The sequence below is a fragment of the Podarcis liolepis genome (assembly GCF_965112155.1).
Source record: "Podarcis liolepis genome assembly, chromosome: 2".
Lineage (NCBI taxonomy): Eukaryota > Metazoa > Chordata > Lepidosauria > Squamata > Lacertidae > Podarcis > Podarcis liolepis.
Window position 1 is genome coordinate 60659280 of NC_139555.1, and position 19397 is coordinate 60678676.

Below are 19397 nucleotides of genomic sequence, written 5' to 3' on the forward strand. Positions count from 1 at the left end.
CAGTTACAGGCAAATGGAAGGTGAATTATTTCCCCTATGCCTGACAATTCCAGCTGAGCTGTGCTAGGAAATAGTAGGCAGCATGACAGCACTGTAAGTGGCTATATACAATGTGCTTGTTGCTCTTCATGTTTCTTGTAGAAAGTCCCATCTATATAAACTACTATCAACCACTTCTTCATAGCGAGATCTCATGTGGATGTCTATGCACCTGCAACCCATGTCTGTGAGGCCAGTCACATGGCTCCTTCCCACCCAATCACAACCCTCACTCCCAGGAAGGACTCAAAACAATTCACCTCCCTAATTTGACTCCAGGATTCAGGTTCATAACACTGCAGAAAAGCAGTTCCCACCCTTCTGGCATATGAATAAAACCTCAAATGATTAAGAGGCAGTGTTATCTAAAGGGTCACCTGTATCTGCCTGAGCTTGCCAAAGCATTGGCTTTGGAGGCAACAGCCATGAGACTGCCAGGTAACGGGGATAAGACTCTCTTCCATGCTTTTGGAACTCCCCACTCCAGGGAGCTAAGTATGGCTTAATCACTGCTAGCCTTTTAAAAAATCTGAAGACAGATTTATTGAAGTCTGTGTGGGTTGAATTGTGCTGCACTTTTTCACGCAACACACAGATAAACCATGGTAATTGCTCCCACAAGAGGCAGTGATGGCCACTAACTCAAATGGCTTTAAAATATGAGTAGAACAACATATGGAGGAAACAGCTATCAACTGCTACTAGCTAGTGTATCTATGCTCTTCCTCCACTGTCAGAGGCAGTGTGAGGTGAAGAGATTCACAAGTGGAATCGAGCTGGACACTCAGAGAACAGGATGCTGGAGTCTGGACTTAGATGGGCCTTTGGCCTGATCGAGCGAGGCTTATGTTTCTCTTTCTTATGCTTATGCTCTTAAGCCCCTGATACATAATACACACAAGTGAAAATTAACTTTTTTCTGGTAATTAGCATCTATAACAACCGTCTAGTCCCGAATAATGTTGAAGACAGACATACCGGTGGACCAGACAAGCCCATTTCTCCTGTCTCTCCTCTCTCTCCCGCTATTCCAGGGTTTCCTTGGTCTCCTTTTAATCCTTTCGGACCCTACAATGTAAAGGAACAGCATGTTTCCCCCCCTCATCACCAGATAGATAGATGTGAACACACACGTTCTGCACATGCCCACCCAAAGTAGCCCTCCATATTCAGTAGTCTGCGAACTCTGAAAAGGGGTTGGCGGACTTGGCAAGGGAAAATCAGGTCAGTGTTATGCACATATACTGACAGACACTTTCCTTTAACAGGTTTCTATAAGCTAAAATTAATAATTTCCTAATACAGCCTGCTAGAAACATCTGTCAGCCCACAAAACATATGTAAACGGTAGGTGCTGAATGGAAGCACCAGAAAGCTCTTTTATTAAAAGGACTGATACTCACTGCAGACAAGTGGACAACAAAATCATCACTGACTGTTACTTTGAGATGTAATTGCTCAAGTAACAACCTACACCTATCACCCCAGTCCCCTAACAAATACCATATTTTTCGCTCTATACGACGCACTTATTCTCTCCTAAAAAGTAAGGGGAAATTTGCGTGCGTCCTATGGAGCAAATGCAGGCTGCACAGCTATCACAGAAGCCAGAACAGTGAGAGGGATCTATGTGCAGTGATCCCTCTTGCTGTTCTGGCTTCTGGGATTCAGAATATTTTTTTTCTTGTTTTTCTCCTCCAAAAACTAGGTGGGTCTTATGGTCTGGAGCAAAAAATACGGTACCCTTTTCCATTATGAGTGCAGATGCAGCAATAGAAAGAATGCTGGGAACACAGAGGGTGGTATTTTATGAGAGAGTAACCAATGAAATGAATGGACCTAACTCAGTCATGTTCCTTAATTTCAATGGGTCTCCTCTGAGTAAACCTTAGTTGAACACCACCCATAAACACAAATGCAGATTTTAAAAGTGAAGGATAGAATTTATGGGGAGGGAGATGTTTTGCCAAAAGAAGTCACAGGAACTTTAAAAAGAAAAGAAAAGAAACCTCAGGCTGCTTGTTACCTATCAGATTGCACATCTTGTCCAGATACTCGCTGAGTTAGTGGGATGTGCAAAAACCTGGGGTGCCAAAATAGAACGGAAAGAGGAGACAGGCTGGACACAAATCCTGCTAGTGAACAGATGCTGAGAACTGCAGCAGCTGATGCCACCCTGACTGAGGGCAAAGTGGCCATTCCAGGCTCCAGCCAAAAAAGGGCCTACTGATCTCTTTAAAGTGTGGACCATGACTTTCTCAGGGAGCCTCTGTGAGGAGGCTCTATTTAGGAATCTAACCTTGTTTTCCAAGCAGCTTTATGAATTCCTTCAGGAATCTCCCCACCCCTCAGATTATCAGAGACGCTACAGCAGGCACTTACACACCCATTTCCCATTGTGTGTGTGTGTGTGTGTGTGTGTGTGTGTGTGTGTGTAATGCACCTTGTATACCAAACAACTGTATCTGTGAAAACAGTATTTAGTAATAGATATCGAAAACAGACATACTGGAAGACCACTCATGCCAGCATCTCCTTTCTCTCCTTTTTGTCCTATGAGTCCGGAGCTTCCTTGGTCTCCTTTCGAACCTTTAGGACCCTGTAATTTAAAGGGGGGATGTAAGATAATTGGGTTTTAATTAATAGTATTCATTATTTTCCAGTGTTACTCTGTTAGGATATTTCTTATTTTGATTGTGTTAGAGGAACTGCTGACAATCAAACACTGATTAAGAAGTGGAATGGAATTTAATAGATCACGTGGATGTGACCACTTCAAAGCACAGGAAACTTCAATAAAGATTCGAACATGCACACACTCATCCTGCACACAACAATCTTAAGTATTTATTTTGAATTAGATGTAAATTAAATTATTGACTGCAATAATTTGATCATGTATCATGGAGGGGTGCTTAATAAAGACTTGGATGGAAAGATGCAACATAGGATAATGGCACTGCCTTCCCTCTCTGTACTCAGGAATGATTGGAGGGTGGAGCAGAGCTTTAGCTCCAGTTGCTTGAACACTTTATTTGGGAAATGACAATCAGGTGTGAACCTCATAGAGACCAAATCATATCAAAATTAAAACCATTGCAATTAATATATATATATTTACAATTATTGTCTCTGTATTCCTAACACACACACACACACTCTCAACATGCCATGCAGATTAAAAATTAGTAGGTTGTCAAGGATATGGAATGGTTGGAAGAACTACAGGATGAAGAGTTTGCAATTTGCCTATATTTGCCTCTGAAGACTGCATGCATTCCAACCACTTTAGTAACTCTTAAACATTTAATAGGTAGCTTCAGCCTATTACAGAACTTTAGTCACACAATTGAATACAAATTTATTAATAATGCCCCCCCACCTTCTCTCCATCAACGCCAGGTGGGCCAGGCAATCCAAGTTCCCCCTGGAACAAAAAAACGGGATAAATCAGAGCAATGACCACATCATAAATCTAACCAATAAAAATCTTTTCCCCCTCCACCAAAGAACTATATATTGCAGTACTCAATATTTTAAAGGTGCATGATTAATGTTACATATTTCAAGGGAAGTGTCAAATTTATTTAAGCTGAGACAAAGCCCTATACAGCTTGTGACCTGGTGACTTTTCAACAAACCTTCCAAATATAGATTAAACTAGGTCAGCTCTAGAGGATCTTCAGGCAGCATGTGGGCTAGCTGATCATTCAATTCATGCCCAATGCCATTGTCAACACTGTTTCATCTGGAACCAATAAAATTGTGGCCTAATTTGAATCCAACACTTGTCTCTTGCTTCCTTTGCCATCTGCACATCCCACCATGGTCTCACTATGCCTGGGCCCACAAACAAGTGATTATAGACACTTGTTAAAATTCTTTTCCCTTTGCTAGTCTTTGAAACTCTGAACATGTTACCCACCACTCTGACTCCCCCAAAGTTATCCAAGGGGATATGCCATGAACAGAAGATTCACATATAAACCAAGTTCAGTGTTGTCAAGCAGGTACTGAGTACAGTACAGAACAAAATACATTTTATGTAAAAGGGAGTAAAACCCAACCTTTGGTCCTGGAGCTCCTTGGGGGCCTGGGGGCCCTTGGGGACCTGGCGGGCCCTGGAACAAAAGACAGCAAATTATCTGTTAACTGCTATTAATACAAGCATTTTGAATTAACAGAGATGAAAAACAACTGGCAGCAAAATCTATGGTTAGCAGGTTATCTAGTTTCCAACTTAAGTCCATCTTCCATAATGCAGATAATTTCCCCAAGAGGATAGGAAGGGGATGATCAGAAACAACAGAGAAAGGTGGGGAGTGGCTCCATGACCCCCTGCTGCTTTTTCTGCCTGTCTCCAAAGGAGTCTTCAGAATTCTCAACCATCAGAGCACAGCTACAGTTTCCCCTGCAGATGACTAGAGCAACACCTAGCTAGGACGGAGGACAACTCCCATTGGGAGTTCTGCCATCTTAATGTAATGATGATGGGAATAGTGAGCCAAACGTAAGCACTAATGCAATTTTAAAGAAGCAAGCCAGAAACTATGAAACAAAGCAATTAAACACATTCATTACTTGATTATCACTGTGTCTGACATCATGCTGCCAATGATTCAACCTAAGGGATTATGTCATTATTTTGTTAACAGAAATCAAATGTTTGGTAGAAAATTTCTGAGGACCATGATCAAAAAGTCTAAAGCAGAAAAGCCACATGCTAGGCCATTTAAAAAAAACACAAATCCACACAGGAATCTGGCACATAACAATTTTACCGTCAATCTGAGTTTCCCTGCAGCCTGTTATAAAACAGTTAGAATAGTTTTCAAATGTATTAAGAATTAAATATTTATGCTATTCAAATACTTTTCCAATTGAAAAGACCATCATCTAAACATTTTTTTATTGTTGAGAACATTATTATATAACCCCCCCCCCATTTGATCTGAAAGGACAAACTGAAATTCTACCCCAATCAGTCTCCTTGCAGTCATTATGAAAGTTACAACCCGCTAAGTAACAAAGAGCTGCTTATTTCATTTGTGAGTCACTCCCACCAGATGTGCCTGAATTTGCCTACAGCTGTTTCTAGTGGTTTCTAAAAACAGTTTTGATGGTCACCACACTGAACAGCTTAGCTGCTTTTGAAACAACATAGGCACAAATTATTGTACTAGCCTAGCATGAACTGTATAAAGGATTCCATATTTGACTCTCACTTTCTTCCAGAGCATCCAAACATTGTTGCCTTGTTATAAAATTTCTCTTTCAAGGTCCTTTGCCCTTGATTGTCCCTTGCTTTTGACGACAGATTTGGCAGTGGAGTTGTAGCAAAAAGCTCTGGCAATGTGGACAGTTTGCTATGGCTTCTGTGGACCATGCCCAAATTCCTCAAACTGGCTTGTATGTTGGACTTTTGATTCTTATTTGAGTATCAATCTTGCCATCATGTCCTTCTTTGTAGGCTTTCCAAACGTGGGAAACAGGACACTGAGCCAAATCACTCTTTGGTCTAATGTATCAGGGCTCTTCTTATGTTACTAAAGTTTAGTGCCACTTCATGTTGAAGCAAATTGTATAATTATTACATTATTATCATAAAGGTTACCTTGAGAGCTTCCAAGATTCTACCATCGTAGTCAATTACTACTGTATCACCCTGTTCTCCTTTCAGGCCTGGAGGACCCTACAAAGAAAAGAAAAGGTAATTGTAAACTTTATGGGAATAGAAATAATTTTCTGCTTTTCACATGCTATTAAGAAGTCACAGTAAATTCTAGTTTCATACTTAAATACGGTGCTTTAATTGCTACAGTCTAGATAATAACTGTTCACTGGATGAAAGTGGAATAAACCACCTATGCTGTGACAGTCCCATTAAGGCCCATTGGGTACTGGAGGTCCTGCTCTTAGAGCCATCATTAGTTAAGATAACCTTGGCAGATGCTTTTGCAGTAGTAGCAACACAACTACGGAATTCCTCCACCAGGGAAATCCTCCAAGCACACTCTCAATGTCATGAGCTATGAAAATATTTTTGTTCCTCTATGCTTTGGCACAACAATCCTATGCTTGTCCACTCAGAAGTAAATAAGAAGTCAGATTCCAAAGGACCTTATTCAAAGGAAAGCAGCTATAGGGCTGCAGCCAAACAGTGCAATTCTCTATCTATGTCTACTCAGTAGTAAATCCCCTTTGAGTTCAATGATGGAACCACCCAGTTAAGTGTGTCTAGGGCTGCAGTCTAAATCTTACTATCTCTTCACACATCTTGCACTCACCTCCATTTCTGTTGGACCTTTTCTCTTAAGCCCCCAGCCCCCCCCAGCTCCAGCCTCGCAGGTGGAGCCAAACACCATAAATAACTGCCCCCTCCTCCTGGATCAATCTCTTGCCCTCTTCTCTCTGCAATCAGAGAAGTGCCAGTCCCTGACAATGATTCATGACGTAGGTCCTGGTGCAAAATGATTTGAACGCACTTCGATATGGAAGGCAGAGATGTCATAGCACATGGAACCTCCCTTTGAGGTTTTCAATGGCCTATAAAAGTCAAAACTAGTATCCAACCCATTTTATAAGTCCACACACAAATGTCAAAGACTGAAATTGAAGGAAACCATTTTCTACTCCAGAATATTTATACTGATTGTATTCTTCCCAACGGGGAAAATTCCTAGCTTTTGCATAGTTAATTTATCTTCCACAAATCTCACAGTGTATGTTTGTGATTCAAAGACCCGATCCCCGCTTGGGGAATACAGACACGTGGACACAGAATGTAAGGTTAATGGGTAAGGTAATTGAGTAAAGATTCAAAGAAAATGTGTGTGCAATGGTGGGGATGGCTGCGTTTGAGCAGCAAGCCACGCCCCCCCCCCCCGAGCTTCCCTATTGGGTGCCCAACCGGGGAGGGGCATGGCACGCCAGCCCTGGAGTTGAAGCAGGGGGTGGAGCACCCCCTGCATGACGCAGGAATCGTCTCCCGCTCACAACCCTTCCCCTCCTGGGAGGAGGAAAGGATTTCTTTCAGCTTGAGTGTTTATTTTAGCAAGCTAATGAAAGAACAAAAGTAATTCATACCCTTGGCCCAATGTGTCCATCTGCTCCTCTTTCACCAGGTTCACCCTGAAAATAAATGTTTGTTAGTCTAAAATATTGATTCAGAGATAAGATACGTCACATATCTATGTGTCTTGAGGAGCACAGCATAAGCAATAGCAGGCTTAAAAGACCTTCACACAATCCAGCTGCAAAACAAATCAGCCAAATCAGATACAAGATAATAAAACCGCCCTGCAGGTTTTAGTGTAACAATATGCACACCACACTGCTGCAAAACCAACTAACTTTTGAACAAGAAATTAGCCTGGCGTATAAACTTAAGCATGTCATGATTATACTTTTGCTTTCACATATTGTATTTTGTGCTTGCATTGCTTACACTGTCAAATATATCTTTTTGCAATCTCTGTGGTTTATGAAAAATTAACATGGCAAATAGCAAAAAGACACTCTAGCACGTCAAATCTTTATAAATTAAGATAGTTGCCACATTTACTGTAGGTATTCTGAAACACTACGTTCTTCGGTTTTCCAGCATAAAAAGAGCTAAAACCTAATAAAGAGGAAGGTAAGTTTGATGCAGACTTCATGAAATACAGATCAGCTCTAAAGGATTAGCAACTTGTTTAAATGGATGTAGCATAAACAAATGTTTCCTTTTCTCTACTTCAAGACGAAGACTCATGAAAAATTACATAATCAGTTCTAAAATGTTTTATCTTGGAATGAACAATTAAAAGAACACTCTTTTCCCATCTTCCTAACTGATCGAACAGAGAAGCATACCAATGAATGTTGCACTGGTTCAAGCCATACATTTTTGCCCCCTCTCTGCTGGCTTGCTCCACTTCCTCCTTCAGTGGGGAAAAGCTAATAAGTTCAGCTGGGTGGGTGCTTCAGAAAGCAAGAAAGGTATCTCCATTATGGTCATATGTCAGGGGCATCTAGCTCAATGCAGCTGGGCAGTTTACTGTTTTATCATTTCATATCATACCTATCTTCTTTCCTGGAAGACTGAAAAAGTAGGAGGCTTAAATGAGACCTCCTGTTCCTACAGTAATGCAGTTCTGTGTGCATCATGGCAGGTTTTTGAAAATGCAAATTGTAATTGCTTGGTGGGCAGGATAATCACCAGAAGCAATATGGAGAGGGAATTGAATTCTGCTGTGGTCCAGGGAAAACAATCCTCTTCTGTATCTGGTATTTTATTTCAAAGGAGCTCAGTTGGTTAGAGCCTGGGGCTGAGAACGCCAAGTTTTCAAGTGTGATCCCCGTATGGGACAGCTGCCTATTCCTGCCTTGCAGGGGGTTGGACTAGGTGATCCTTAGGGTCCCTTCCAACTCTACAATTCTAGGATTCTATGAATCAAATAGGGATTATCAGAGGCGATTTCCTCAGCCCTTCAGCAGAGGAAGAAAGGGTTAGATTCTTTCTCCATATTAGCTCTGACGTTACTAATTATCAACAACGCCCCCCCAAAGCAATTCAAAAAACTTGCAGGTTAAATGCAAATACACCTTTAACTCAAGTCTAGACTAGGCATCCTTCTTAAATGGAGATTATGATTTATTTATATTTCATCTATAGGTCTTCATTTTGCTTTCAGCCTGACATTCAGAATAGAATAGGGGTCACCATCCCTTTTGGGTTTGTGGGTACAGTTGCAATCTGAAGAAATTTCATTTCCCCCCCCCTCCAAGCCTATTTTTGGGGGGTGGGCACTGGAAGTAAGAGCAGCCCGGCTGCAATCTCCAGAAAGATCCTCCCCACAAAAATCTCTCTATGTTGGACACTTCATTGGTGACCCATGGAACAGAAAATCTTCAGGTAATAAAGAAACCTGCAGCTCATATGATACAATGCCCTAGAAGAGGCTGATTACAGATACAATGTGGTGTAGTGGTTAAGAGCGGTGGACTCGTAATCTGGTGAACCGGGTTCGCTTCCCTGCTCCTCCACATGCAGCTGCTGGGTGACCTTGGGCCAGTCACACTTCTCTGAACTCTCTCAGCCTCACTCACCTCACAGAGTGTTTGTTATGGGGGAGGAAGGGAAAAGGAGATTGTGAGCTGCTTTGAGACTCCTTAGGGTAGTAATAAAGCAGGATATTAAATCCAAACTCCTCTTCTTCTCTTTTATTTATTTATTTTTTGGAAAAGGACTCCCAACTCTTGAAAATATTTCAGTTCTCTATTTTCCTTGGGCTAATGTTATGCTGATCATGCGAAACAAAGATACTTATGCTATTTTACATTCCATCCTGATTTCATGATACAGTATTTCCAAACTAACCTATTTGCTTCTTCCTGTTACCAGAGCAAATAAACATGCCATCTATGAAATAATGTCGTTTGCTGTAGGGACTTATAAAATTTGTACACTCTGTTGTCATTTCCTGTACTGGTAATCAAATTATTGAATTACTATGCATTGAATTAATTAGCAGATTCGTGTTTGCGCGTGTGTGTTTTTTTTACTCTGCATGTCTTTATGTTAGAATGATTCTACATTTTATTTCATAAAAAATTAATGCAGTATTGTTTTTTATTCTATATTAGCAGAGAAAATGAATGTTTTATCTTAATTTGCCTTAATTTGGCAGTTTTTTGTTATAATTTAATGGTGTCTGTCGTGGAGGACAGAGCTCCATAAGTGCAGGATGAAACATTCAAAGAGCCAGGGTTTGAGGTCACTAGGTATGGGAAGTTGGATGTGCAGCACCAGAAGCCCTGCTAGCACACTAGCAATTTCTGATAGCTATCTGCCAATACCAGCCAAAGCTCATTCCATCGCCATCCTCCCATGTGGAAATCCAAGTGCATACAGCTCTTTAAACCACACTAGCTGCCCTGCTTTTCAGCATTCGCCATCACAGAGACAAAAGGGTTCAAGCTGTCTCACCAATTCAACATGAAACGGAATTTCATGTGAACCTGGACCTCACCATTTCACAGTAAGCATGCAAATACCCTGCTCTGCACCATTCATGTCTTGTGCATGTTCCAAAAGTAAAACATACATCGAGAATCATATGGAAAGGAAGAGGCTTGGGAGGGGAAGGAATTACATAAGAAAAGAAGCAGTTGGGGAGCAGATTAAGCAGGACCCTCCCAACACCTCTCTGATCCAAAATGGCCATCTTCCTGAAACAAAAATGACCACCTGTGTTTTGATGCATACATTTGATTACCATGCTTCATTTTGCTCTCCGTTACCAAGCAGGGTTAATACTAGTCTTGGGCTATGATCCAAGGGAAGTCTTCTACATGTGGAATTTTTCAGCTACAAAAGTTTCCTTCAAACGTCTGATAAACTGCTCCTGAATGTTGGAGAGCATGGCAGTGAAACATCCCATTAGATGTGAGGGGATGCTGCTGTAAAGGCAAGTTGCAATTTCATTGCGAATGAAGCATTTTGCATATTCGTATCCAGACCTTACTATCCTTCCCATTTGATACTTACCTTTGGCCCTGGTAGACCATTTATTCCATTCACTCCTATTGGGCCAACACTTCCTGGTTCTCCCTGTAATGTTTGAAGGAGGTGCAATGGAAAACTCTCAGTTTCTAAGCAGGCCAGGTGCTAGTCTCACTATCCTTTCCAATGTGATACTTACCTTTGGCCCTGGAAGGCCATCTGTGCCTTTCTCTCCCATTGGGCCAACACTTCCTGGTTCTCCCTGTAATGTTTGAGAGAGGTGCAATGGAAAACTCCCAGTTTCTAAGCAGGCCAGGTGCTAGTCTTACTATTCTTTCCCACGCACCACTTACCTTTGGCCCTGGTAGACCATCTATGCCTTTGTCTCCTGTCGGGCCAGGGCTTCCGGGTTCTCCCTGAAATGTTTGAAAGAGGTGCAATGGAAAACTTCCAGGGCTGGATCCAGATTCTGCTAGCATTCTACTAGCCCAGTTTCCTTCCCTCCCCCCCCCCCCGTGCCCTGCCATTGGCTGGAGTGGGTGGGAGAACCCCCAGATCAGTGTGCGAAGGGTAGTAGAGGGGAGATTGTTTTGTTAAGCAAGCAGATATGCTTGCATTGATATGAGTGATGCCTAACCTCACTATCCTTTTCCATATGTTGCTTACCTTTGGCCCTGGTAGCCCATCAATGCACTTGCCTCCTACTGAGCCATTGCCTCCTGGTTCTCCCTGTAATATTTGAAGGAGGTGCAATGGAAAACGCAGTTTCTAATCAGGGCATGCGCTAATCTTACTATCCTTTCCCATGCGTTGCTTACCTTTGGCCCTGGTAGACCATCTATGCCTTTCTCTCCTATTGGACCAGGGCTTCCTGGTTCACCCTGCAATGTTTGAAAGAGGTGAAATGGAAAAGTCTCAATTTTTAAGCAGGGCAATAAGACCAGTACAAGCAGCTGGACATCTGGGAGGCTGGGTAAGAAGACTCACCACACTGCCCTCCTCAGCAGTGCCCTCTGTTTCTGTCAGCCTCCTCTGGAGGACAGATGAGGAAGCCAGATGTGAACCATCTAGTTAAAAGACCATTCTTCTGCTGTACTGTATTTATTGTCCGTTAACTTTCATTTTGCTCTGTACTTTGGCGTTAGGTCTAGATTATATTTTTGTAATATTGAAGACAGTATATTCTACGTTTGTTGTTGTCTTTACAAAACTGCTTTCTCCCCAATCAATGTTTTGCAGTTTAATAGGAAAAAGGGAATTTGTTGTAAGCTGCTTTAGGAACAGCTCACTGTGCAAAGGTGCCATATACATAAACTTAAATGAACTAAACAACCTTACAATCTTTCCCGTGCTCTGCTTACCTTCGGCCCTGCTAGACCATCTAAGCCTTTCTCTCCCATTGGGCCAATGCTTCCTGGTTCTCCCTATAATGTTCAAAAGAGATGCAGTGGAAAACTCTCAGTTGGTAAGCAGGGCATATGCTAATCTTAGCATTCTTCTCCATGCACTGCTTACCTTAGGCCCTGGTAGCCCATCTATGCCTCTCTCTCCCACTGAGCCAGCGCTTCCTCGTTTTCCCTGTGGTGTTTAAGGAAGGGCAATGGAACTCTCAGTTTCTGAGCAGGTATCATCAAGTCTTAGTATATTTTCTGATGTGCTGCTTACCCTTGCTCCTGGTTGCCCTTTTATGCCTTTTTCCCCAGTCTGACCAATGCTTCCTGGATTTCCCTGTAGTGTTTGAAAGAGGTGCAATGGAAGACTTTAAGTTTTCAAGCAGGGCATGTGCTAAATCTTAGCTGTCATTCCCATGCACTGCTTACCTTTGGCCCTGGTAGCCCATCCATGCCTCTCTCCCCTGTTGGGCCAATGCTTCCCCGGTTTCCCTGTCAATTTTGAAAGAGGGAGAATGGAAAAACTTGGTTTCTTAGCAGGCTTTGTGCTTAGGATCTTGTTATCCTTTCCCATGTAATACCCACCTTTGGCCCTGGTAGACCACTCATGCCTCTTTTTCCCACAAGGCCAATGTTTCCTGGTTCTCCCTGTATTATTTGAAAGAGGTGCAATAGGAAACTCTAAGTATCTAAGCATGGATTGTGCTAACCTTAGCATTCTTTCCCATGCACTGCTTACCTTTGCCCCTGGTAGACCATCTATGCCTCTCTCTCCTACTGGGCCAGGACTTCCTGGTTCTCCCTATAGTGTTTTTAAAAAGGTGCAATGGAAAACTCTGTTTCTTAACAAGACATGTGCTAATCTTTTATCAACTCCCATGTGCTCCTTACCATTGGCCCTGGTAGACCATCTATGCCTCTCTCCCCTACTGGGCCAGGACTTCCTGGTTCTCCCTGTAGTGTTTAAAAGAGGTGCAATGGAAAACTCTCAGTTGCTCACCAAGGCAAGCACTAGCCTATTTATCCTTTCTCATGCACTGCTTACCTTTACCCCTGGAAGACCATCTATGCCTCTCTCCCCCACTGGGCCAGGACTTCCTGGTTCTCCCTGTAGTGTTTTAAAAAGGTGCAATGGAAAACTCTCAGTTGCTCACCAAGGCAAGCACTAGCCTTTTTAATCTTTCCCATGCACTGCTTACCTTTGGCCCTGGTAGACCATCTATTCCTTTGTCTCCCATTGGGCCAACACTTCCTGCGTCTCCCTGTAGTGTTTAAAAAAGTGCAATGGAAAACTCTCAGTTTCTCACCAAGGCAAGCACTAGCTTTTTTATTCTTTCCCATGCACTGCTTACCTTTGGCCCTGGTAGACCATCTATTCCTTTGTCTCCCATTGGGCCAACACTTCCTGGTTCTCCCTGGAGAGTTTATAAGAGGTGCAATGGAAAAATTTCAGTTTCTGAACAAGACATGTGCTAGTCTTTTATCCATTCCCATGTGTTCCTTACCTTTGGCCCTGGTAGACCATCTATTCCTTTATCTCCCATTGGGCCAACGCTTCCTTGTTTTCCCTGTAGCATTCAAAAGAAGTGCAGAGAACACACTCATTTTCTAAGAAGGGTGTTCATCAGTTTTACTGTACCATTCAAGAAGATGCTTACCTTTGGCCCTGGTAGACCATCTATTCCTTTCTCTCCCATTGGGCCAACACTTCCTGGTTCTCCCTGTAATGTTTGAAAGAGGTGCAGTGGAAAACTCTCAGTTTCTAAGCAGGCCAGGTGCTAGTCTTACTATTCTTTCCCATGCACCACTTACCTTTGGCCCTGCTAGACCATCTTTGCCTTTGTCTCCCTTTGGGCCAGGGCTTCCAGGTTCCCCCTGTAGTGTTTAAAAAAGGTGGAGTGGAAAACTCTTAGTTTTTGAGCAAGGCAAGCGCCAGTCTTTTTATGCTTTCCCATGCGCTGCTTACCTTTGGCCCTGGTTTACCGTCTATGCCTTTGTCTCCCATTGGGCCAGTGCTTCCTTGTTTTCCCTGTAGCATTCAAAAGAAGTGCAAGGAACACTCTCATTTTCTAAGAAGGGTGTTAATCAGTTTTACTGTACCATTCAAGAAGAGGCTTACCTTTGGCCCTGGTAGTCCTTCATTGCCCTTCTCGCCTATGGGCCCAATACTTCCTTGTTCTCCCTGAGATTAATACAAATCAAGGTGAACATTACAATCTTGCTTTCATCCCAAAGTCCAAATATTGAGCATCCTTCAAAAAGAATTCAGGCTCTAAATGACAGGCTTTAAACATGGCACAGCTGTTCTGATGGCTATTCAAGCTATTCTTTAGGAATGGTTGAGCCCCATAGGACCACAGTGAAAGGGAAAAACAATCTTTAATTTCTGATTCAGTTTGCTCTATGTAGTGTAGAATATGACTCTCAATCACCAAATATATTTAGGATTGAAATTTCACACGATCAGCCTGTGTGCCAATACTGCATTGATTCTACTTTGTTACCCATAATATATATGATTGGGGGCGGGGAGCTACAAAAATGAAGTTTACCTTTGGCCCTTGAATCCCTGGTTCTCCTGGGATTCCAGCATCACCCTGATGAAATAGAACATACATAGGTGACACTGAAATACAAAAGTGCATTAAGTTTCCCAGGGTCAATGCTGGCAGAAGCTCAACAGTTCACACTGTAAGCCTAACCAGAAAAGCAACTGCCAAATATTTTTGATCCAGAAGTTGGGACTTAATTTCTAATACTTAATTTCTAACTGTTCAGGAGAGAGAAAGAGAGAGAGATTTCATTTATTAGCTCAGAGTAGTCTTATTTGCAGTGTGGATAAATCATGAAGACATCGCTCATTATCTGTGGAACACACTGAAATGTAATCCTTAAAAGTGTTTCCTAAAAATACTGTAGCCATAGGTTATGTGCAGTTCTGAACAACATGCATTAATAATAAAGTGTTTTCCAACTTGGCCACAGCTACTTGGTGGCCTTCTAAGGTCCATTATATGGAAAAGGATATTTAGCTAACACAATCCAAAATAAATACACACATATCCTGCCCCTGACTCAGCTGCCTTGGAGAAATATACACAGATATTTGTTTCTTAAAAGCCCAGTCCATATATTAGCAAACCACTCCATTTGGACAGTTTCTAGAGGGGTAGCTGTGATCGCTTCTTGCAGCAAGAATGGCAGAATCTTGTTACACCTTAAAGACTGTTATGGCAGAAGCTTTCATGTACTGGATCAGCTTCAGGGATACAACAGCACAGAGTGAATAATGTTTGATCTATCATAACAATGGATGGGTGAGCCCCAAGTGATTAGCCCTGATTACAATGCAATAGTTACACAACTCCCCTGTAGTTTGGGATGTTGGTGGATGCTACTGAAATCTCAAGAGCTTTGCTCCTCCCTTGCGCATTCTGCTGCTGCGCTGGGCAAGAAACAAACTACTGTCTGCTCTGGATCAGAGGATTGCTTTGTGCTATTGTATTGCTGGTTATTTTATGGTTTTTTTGTTTTTAAAAAGGTTATTTTAAATGTGTTTAGTAGTTTTAACTGCCATGTTATTTTACTTTCAAGTTGGAGATATTTTGTGACTCTGTTGTGATAACTGAGTTGTGAGATGGAAATAGATAGATAGACAGACAGACAGACAGACAGACAGACAGACAGACAGACAGGGTTGGGAGCATGATGTCTGAATGCAGATAGCATTTGAAAGAAAGAAACATAAATAACTTACTTTTCCTCCTGGAATACCAGGCTCACCCTTCAAAACAAATAAATGAAGCACGTTATGTTTGACATACAAATATCAGGAATGAAAACATTTTCTTTTCAATGTCTAGGAAATCTTACAAATAAAATTGTGCCGTTTTCAAAAAACATACGCAGCCAAGCTCATTAAAAATGCTGCTGGGCTGTCAATCTTTTTGGGGTCCAAAGGTCCATGTGCAGTTTAGAGGAAGTGTCATGGGCACCTCTATAAAATGGCTGTTGGGTGTAACCAGTCACAAAACTTAAATAGAAACACAATACCTGAGGCCATCCAACGAAGCTGAATGTTGGAAGATTCAGAAAAAGGAAACACCTTTTCATACAATGCATAGTTAAGACTATATAATTTCTTACCGCAAGCTTTAAAAGGGAATTATTGGGGTAGGGAGAGAGGAAGCCCCACTGCACAAACAGAAGCCCTTGTGCTGACAGGACTCACTAGCTGAATCCCGCCCACTATAATTATTACCCTTTCCTCACCAGCAGGTCTCAGGGTTGATTTCAGCATTTTTTAATTCAGTGAGAAAAAACAGTCAAAACAAATCACAGTCGCAGGAATAGGGTGGGTCCTCAAAACACGATGGGAATAATTCAGCTTAGAGCTAAGGAGATCGCTCTGTCAGCACGAGCATTTCTGCTCGCCTGCTATAACGATCTCCCTCTCCTCTGCCCACGCGCTGTTCTGGGGGGTTCTTTCAACTCATCCTAGCCTATTGGTGGTGGGGTGGGGGACAGTGGGGGCACACAGTGGGAAGAGAGCTTCTGACAATATACCACAATTCACCCACATATCTTCAGCAGCCATGTGGAAACATTCATCTTCTTCCAGGTCTTTGCCTAATTAAACAACCTATGGCCTTTAAAAATCTCTCTGCGTGGAGGTGTTGTTTTATTTGTTATTATGTTATGTATTTTTGTGTGTTTATACTGTAAACTGTGTTGTGATCCTCGAATGAAGAGTGGTATATAAATTTAATAAATATAAATAAAAATAAATAAAATTTTCACTCATGGCCTGTGATCTTTTACGTCAAGATGCTGTAAATATAGTACCCTTGAAAGACTTGTGAAAGGGCAGTGGGTCATCCATGCAGTAGCACGTACAGGATGCAGAAGTGGAAATGGGTATTTCTCCTATGACGAAATACACTTGGGAGTTAAGTTTGCTAGCGTGGTATCTTATTACAAATGTTCTGACACTTAAAAAGAGGTCGGCAAGTCTTTTGATAGTCTAGGTTTTGGCACTTGTAGTTCTCATGCCCACAGTCAGTGCATGTAGCAATTTAAAAAAATTACAATATCGATGTAAAGAAATAACCTAAATAAGTCCTGACAAAAGAGCTTATGCGAAATGTTTGTAGGGCAACAAAAGACGGAAGAGAACGAAAAAGTGCTTTGGGAAAGAGGCTCACCTTATTTTTTCTGATGGTGCAGTACAGAAAGCTGACTCGTAAAAACAGGCGAGACTCTGACTGTTTCATAAGCCCTAGACAATTAAGCCTGACAATTGTTCTAAACTCAACATGGCACAGATGGTAGACATGTATTTAGGGGTAGTGATTAGATGGCCAAAGCATAGTCAAGGAAAGGAGCTGTATAAAACTATTATAGAGCAGAAAGAGGAAGAGGAGGAGGTTACACACATCTGAGGTAGGCTAGGCAAGCGTCTCATGCTTAATATGTGAAATCAATTCATTAGGATATGTTTTAATACCATAGACTGCATACTAACCATGATACCAGGTTCTCCAGGTTGTCCTTTCTCACCCTAAAGAAACACAAATCTAAGTTATTTAAATAAAGAGACAATGAATGCATTTCTAAAATTACTTTTTCAAAATGCTCCCCTCCCACCTAAAAAGCACAACAGTGAAGAAGAGAAGCTTAAGGAGATTGCGTTATTTCAGTTATTTCATTGACTTAGGGAACGTAGAAATGTTGCCATGTCTTGATGATTTAGATTAGTGTTATTAATAAAGTGAAAATACATACAGGTATGCTATGGATCTATTTATTATGGATTTACATTGAACACATAAACTGTATCTCATCTCAGTTATCTTTGCTTGGTAGATAATGACTGTTAATTCTCCTAATTCAACAGCAGGGAATTTAGTGATTAATTTAGTGACTAAGGACTGAGTATGAATGGCTAGTTAATAAAAGACTACTGTGAAGATCATTTTTATGACACAACTACCACTTGCCCTATAGAATAATCCCATGGGCACTGCCAAAAGAGATTGCTGATGCAGCAGCAAGGGAAACTCGAATGTTGATAAACCCCAAAGCCTGCCATATTGCTAGAATCTACAAGCAGAATTGTCAAAATATTAGCTGCTCATTGCAAAATGCAAGATAACCATTCCAAGACAAGCCGCCATCACAAAGCTTTGTTGACTAGATTATCGTCCCTGTTCAACGCAAACAGTTTGAAGATAAGTTCTGCCTCTGGTTTCAAGATATTGAAGAGTGATTTCCCTTCGCTCTTACTCTTTGCTCCAAAAATGCCTGTATCCTCACCCTAGCACCTTGATACATCTGAGTTCTAGGCTCAGGAACTTATAGTTGAAATGCATTCATGAGCAGGATATCCCCGCAAAACATGCATTTTAGTTTTCAACAGTTATCTTAGCTAATAACTATGCCTTACAGGAAGGCCTGGGGGTCCCCTTGGGCCATCTTTTCCTGTGTCTCCAGGGGGCCCTCTTGCACCCGGCTGTCCAGGAGGACCTGGCGGACCAGCAGCGCCATCATTACCTTGATCCCCCTATAAGAAGTTTAGACAAAACACCGCAATGTGAAAAAAAAGAAAAACAAAGTCCTTATGGGTGGACTGTGGCTGCAAACTCACTGCATAGCAAAATGAGAGAAGGAAAGAAAGAAAACAGGACACACGGTCAGGGAATCAGTATGTTTGAGTTTAAAGATAAAATCTTGAGCCTGCAAACTGACTGACCTTTCTATGGTACGTAAAGAGCAGAAATTTATGCCTGAGGTTTCTTGGTGTTTGTTTTATTCTTCCAAACAATTCATCTAATTACAAATATTGGTAATTAGTATTTCTAACTCATCTGTGTCCAATTTGTGTGCCGGCATGGTACAGAATGGTGTATTCTGTTTCTGCTTGCAGACACTGGACTCCGATACCGCCTAGTTTTGAGAAATGATTAGTGAAAGGTCTTTTCTCTTCCAATGAGAAGCAGGTAAAGCAACTTAAAGAATGAACCCCAGTTATTTAAATACCACAGTACTATTGCGAGAAAGTAAGAGAGAAAACTACCACCTGGATTATGCTTGTAAAACAACATTTGCAAAACTAGATTCTTTATCTGGGTATACATATAGTAAAGCAAATCTTTAAAATATCCAAAAATGCTAAGCCTCAAAATTAGCATTCCAGTTTATTTCTACATGGATAACTTAAGAGTTCTGGCATCTAGAAGATGCCAGAATTACTATTACATTTATATCCAGCCTTTCTTTCACAGACATAAATGGAAATGCTTTTTATGTAGGCTTCAAAGGCATTCTCCCATCCAGGTATTGACCAAATCCAGGCTTGCTTAGCTTCAGCAAATTTGTTGCATCATGTGTCTTTAGATCACACCTAATTTATTATCTTGGGGGGAAGGCGGAGTCTAGTAACTTTCTGATTATTATTTTTTACAACATTTTAATGCATTCTG

At 41.6% G+C, this 19397-nt stretch overlaps 1 protein-coding gene across 50 annotated transcripts in view; it reads right to left on the reverse strand.

Moving 5' to 3' along the window:
* The window catches only part of COL23A1 (collagen type XXIII alpha 1 chain), a 310868-nt gene that overhangs the window by 20172 nt on the left and 271299 nt on the right, over positions 1-19397 (reverse strand). For 4 of the 50 annotated variants that reach the window (XM_083488053.1, XM_083488055.1, XM_083488046.1 and 1 more), the window contains exons 2-32: positions 18362-18478; positions 17441-17476; positions 15674-15700; positions 14469-14513; positions 14036-14098; positions 13883-13945; positions 13729-13791; positions 13575-13637; positions 13422-13484; positions 13269-13331; positions 13116-13178; positions 12962-13024; positions 12808-12870; positions 12656-12718; positions 12502-12564; positions 12346-12408; positions 12191-12253; positions 12041-12103; positions 11887-11949; positions 11344-11406; positions 11192-11254; positions 10879-10941; positions 10725-10787; positions 10571-10633; positions 7126-7170; positions 5654-5731; positions 4821-4844; positions 4107-4160; positions 3422-3466; positions 2549-2638; positions 1018-1107 (exon numbers count right to left, since the gene is read on the reverse strand). In XM_083488053.1, coding sequence (XP_083344179.1) covers positions 1018-1107; positions 2549-2638; positions 3422-3466; positions 4107-4160; positions 4821-4844; positions 5654-5731; positions 7126-7170; positions 10571-10633; positions 10725-10787; positions 10879-10941; positions 11192-11254; positions 11344-11406; positions 11887-11949; positions 12041-12103; positions 12191-12253; positions 12346-12408; positions 12502-12564; positions 12656-12718; positions 12808-12870; positions 12962-13024; positions 13116-13178; positions 13269-13331; positions 13422-13484; positions 13575-13637; positions 13729-13791; positions 13883-13945; positions 14036-14098; positions 14469-14513; positions 15674-15700; positions 17441-17476; positions 18362-18478 — 1911 coding nt within the window. The remainder of the gene's footprint in view (positions 1-1017; positions 1108-2548; positions 2639-3421; positions 3467-4106; positions 4161-4820; positions 4845-5653; positions 5732-7125; positions 7171-10570; positions 10634-10724; positions 10788-10878; positions 10942-11191; positions 11255-11343; positions 11407-11886; positions 11950-12040; positions 12104-12190; positions 12254-12345; positions 12409-12501; positions 12565-12655; positions 12719-12807; positions 12871-12961; positions 13025-13115; positions 13179-13268; positions 13332-13421; positions 13485-13574; positions 13638-13728; positions 13792-13882; positions 13946-14035; positions 14099-14468; positions 14514-15673; positions 15701-17440; positions 17477-18361; positions 18479-19397) is intronic. The other 46 variants (XM_083488075.1, XM_083488057.1, XM_083488091.1 and 43 more) reach the window with 44 other exon arrangements.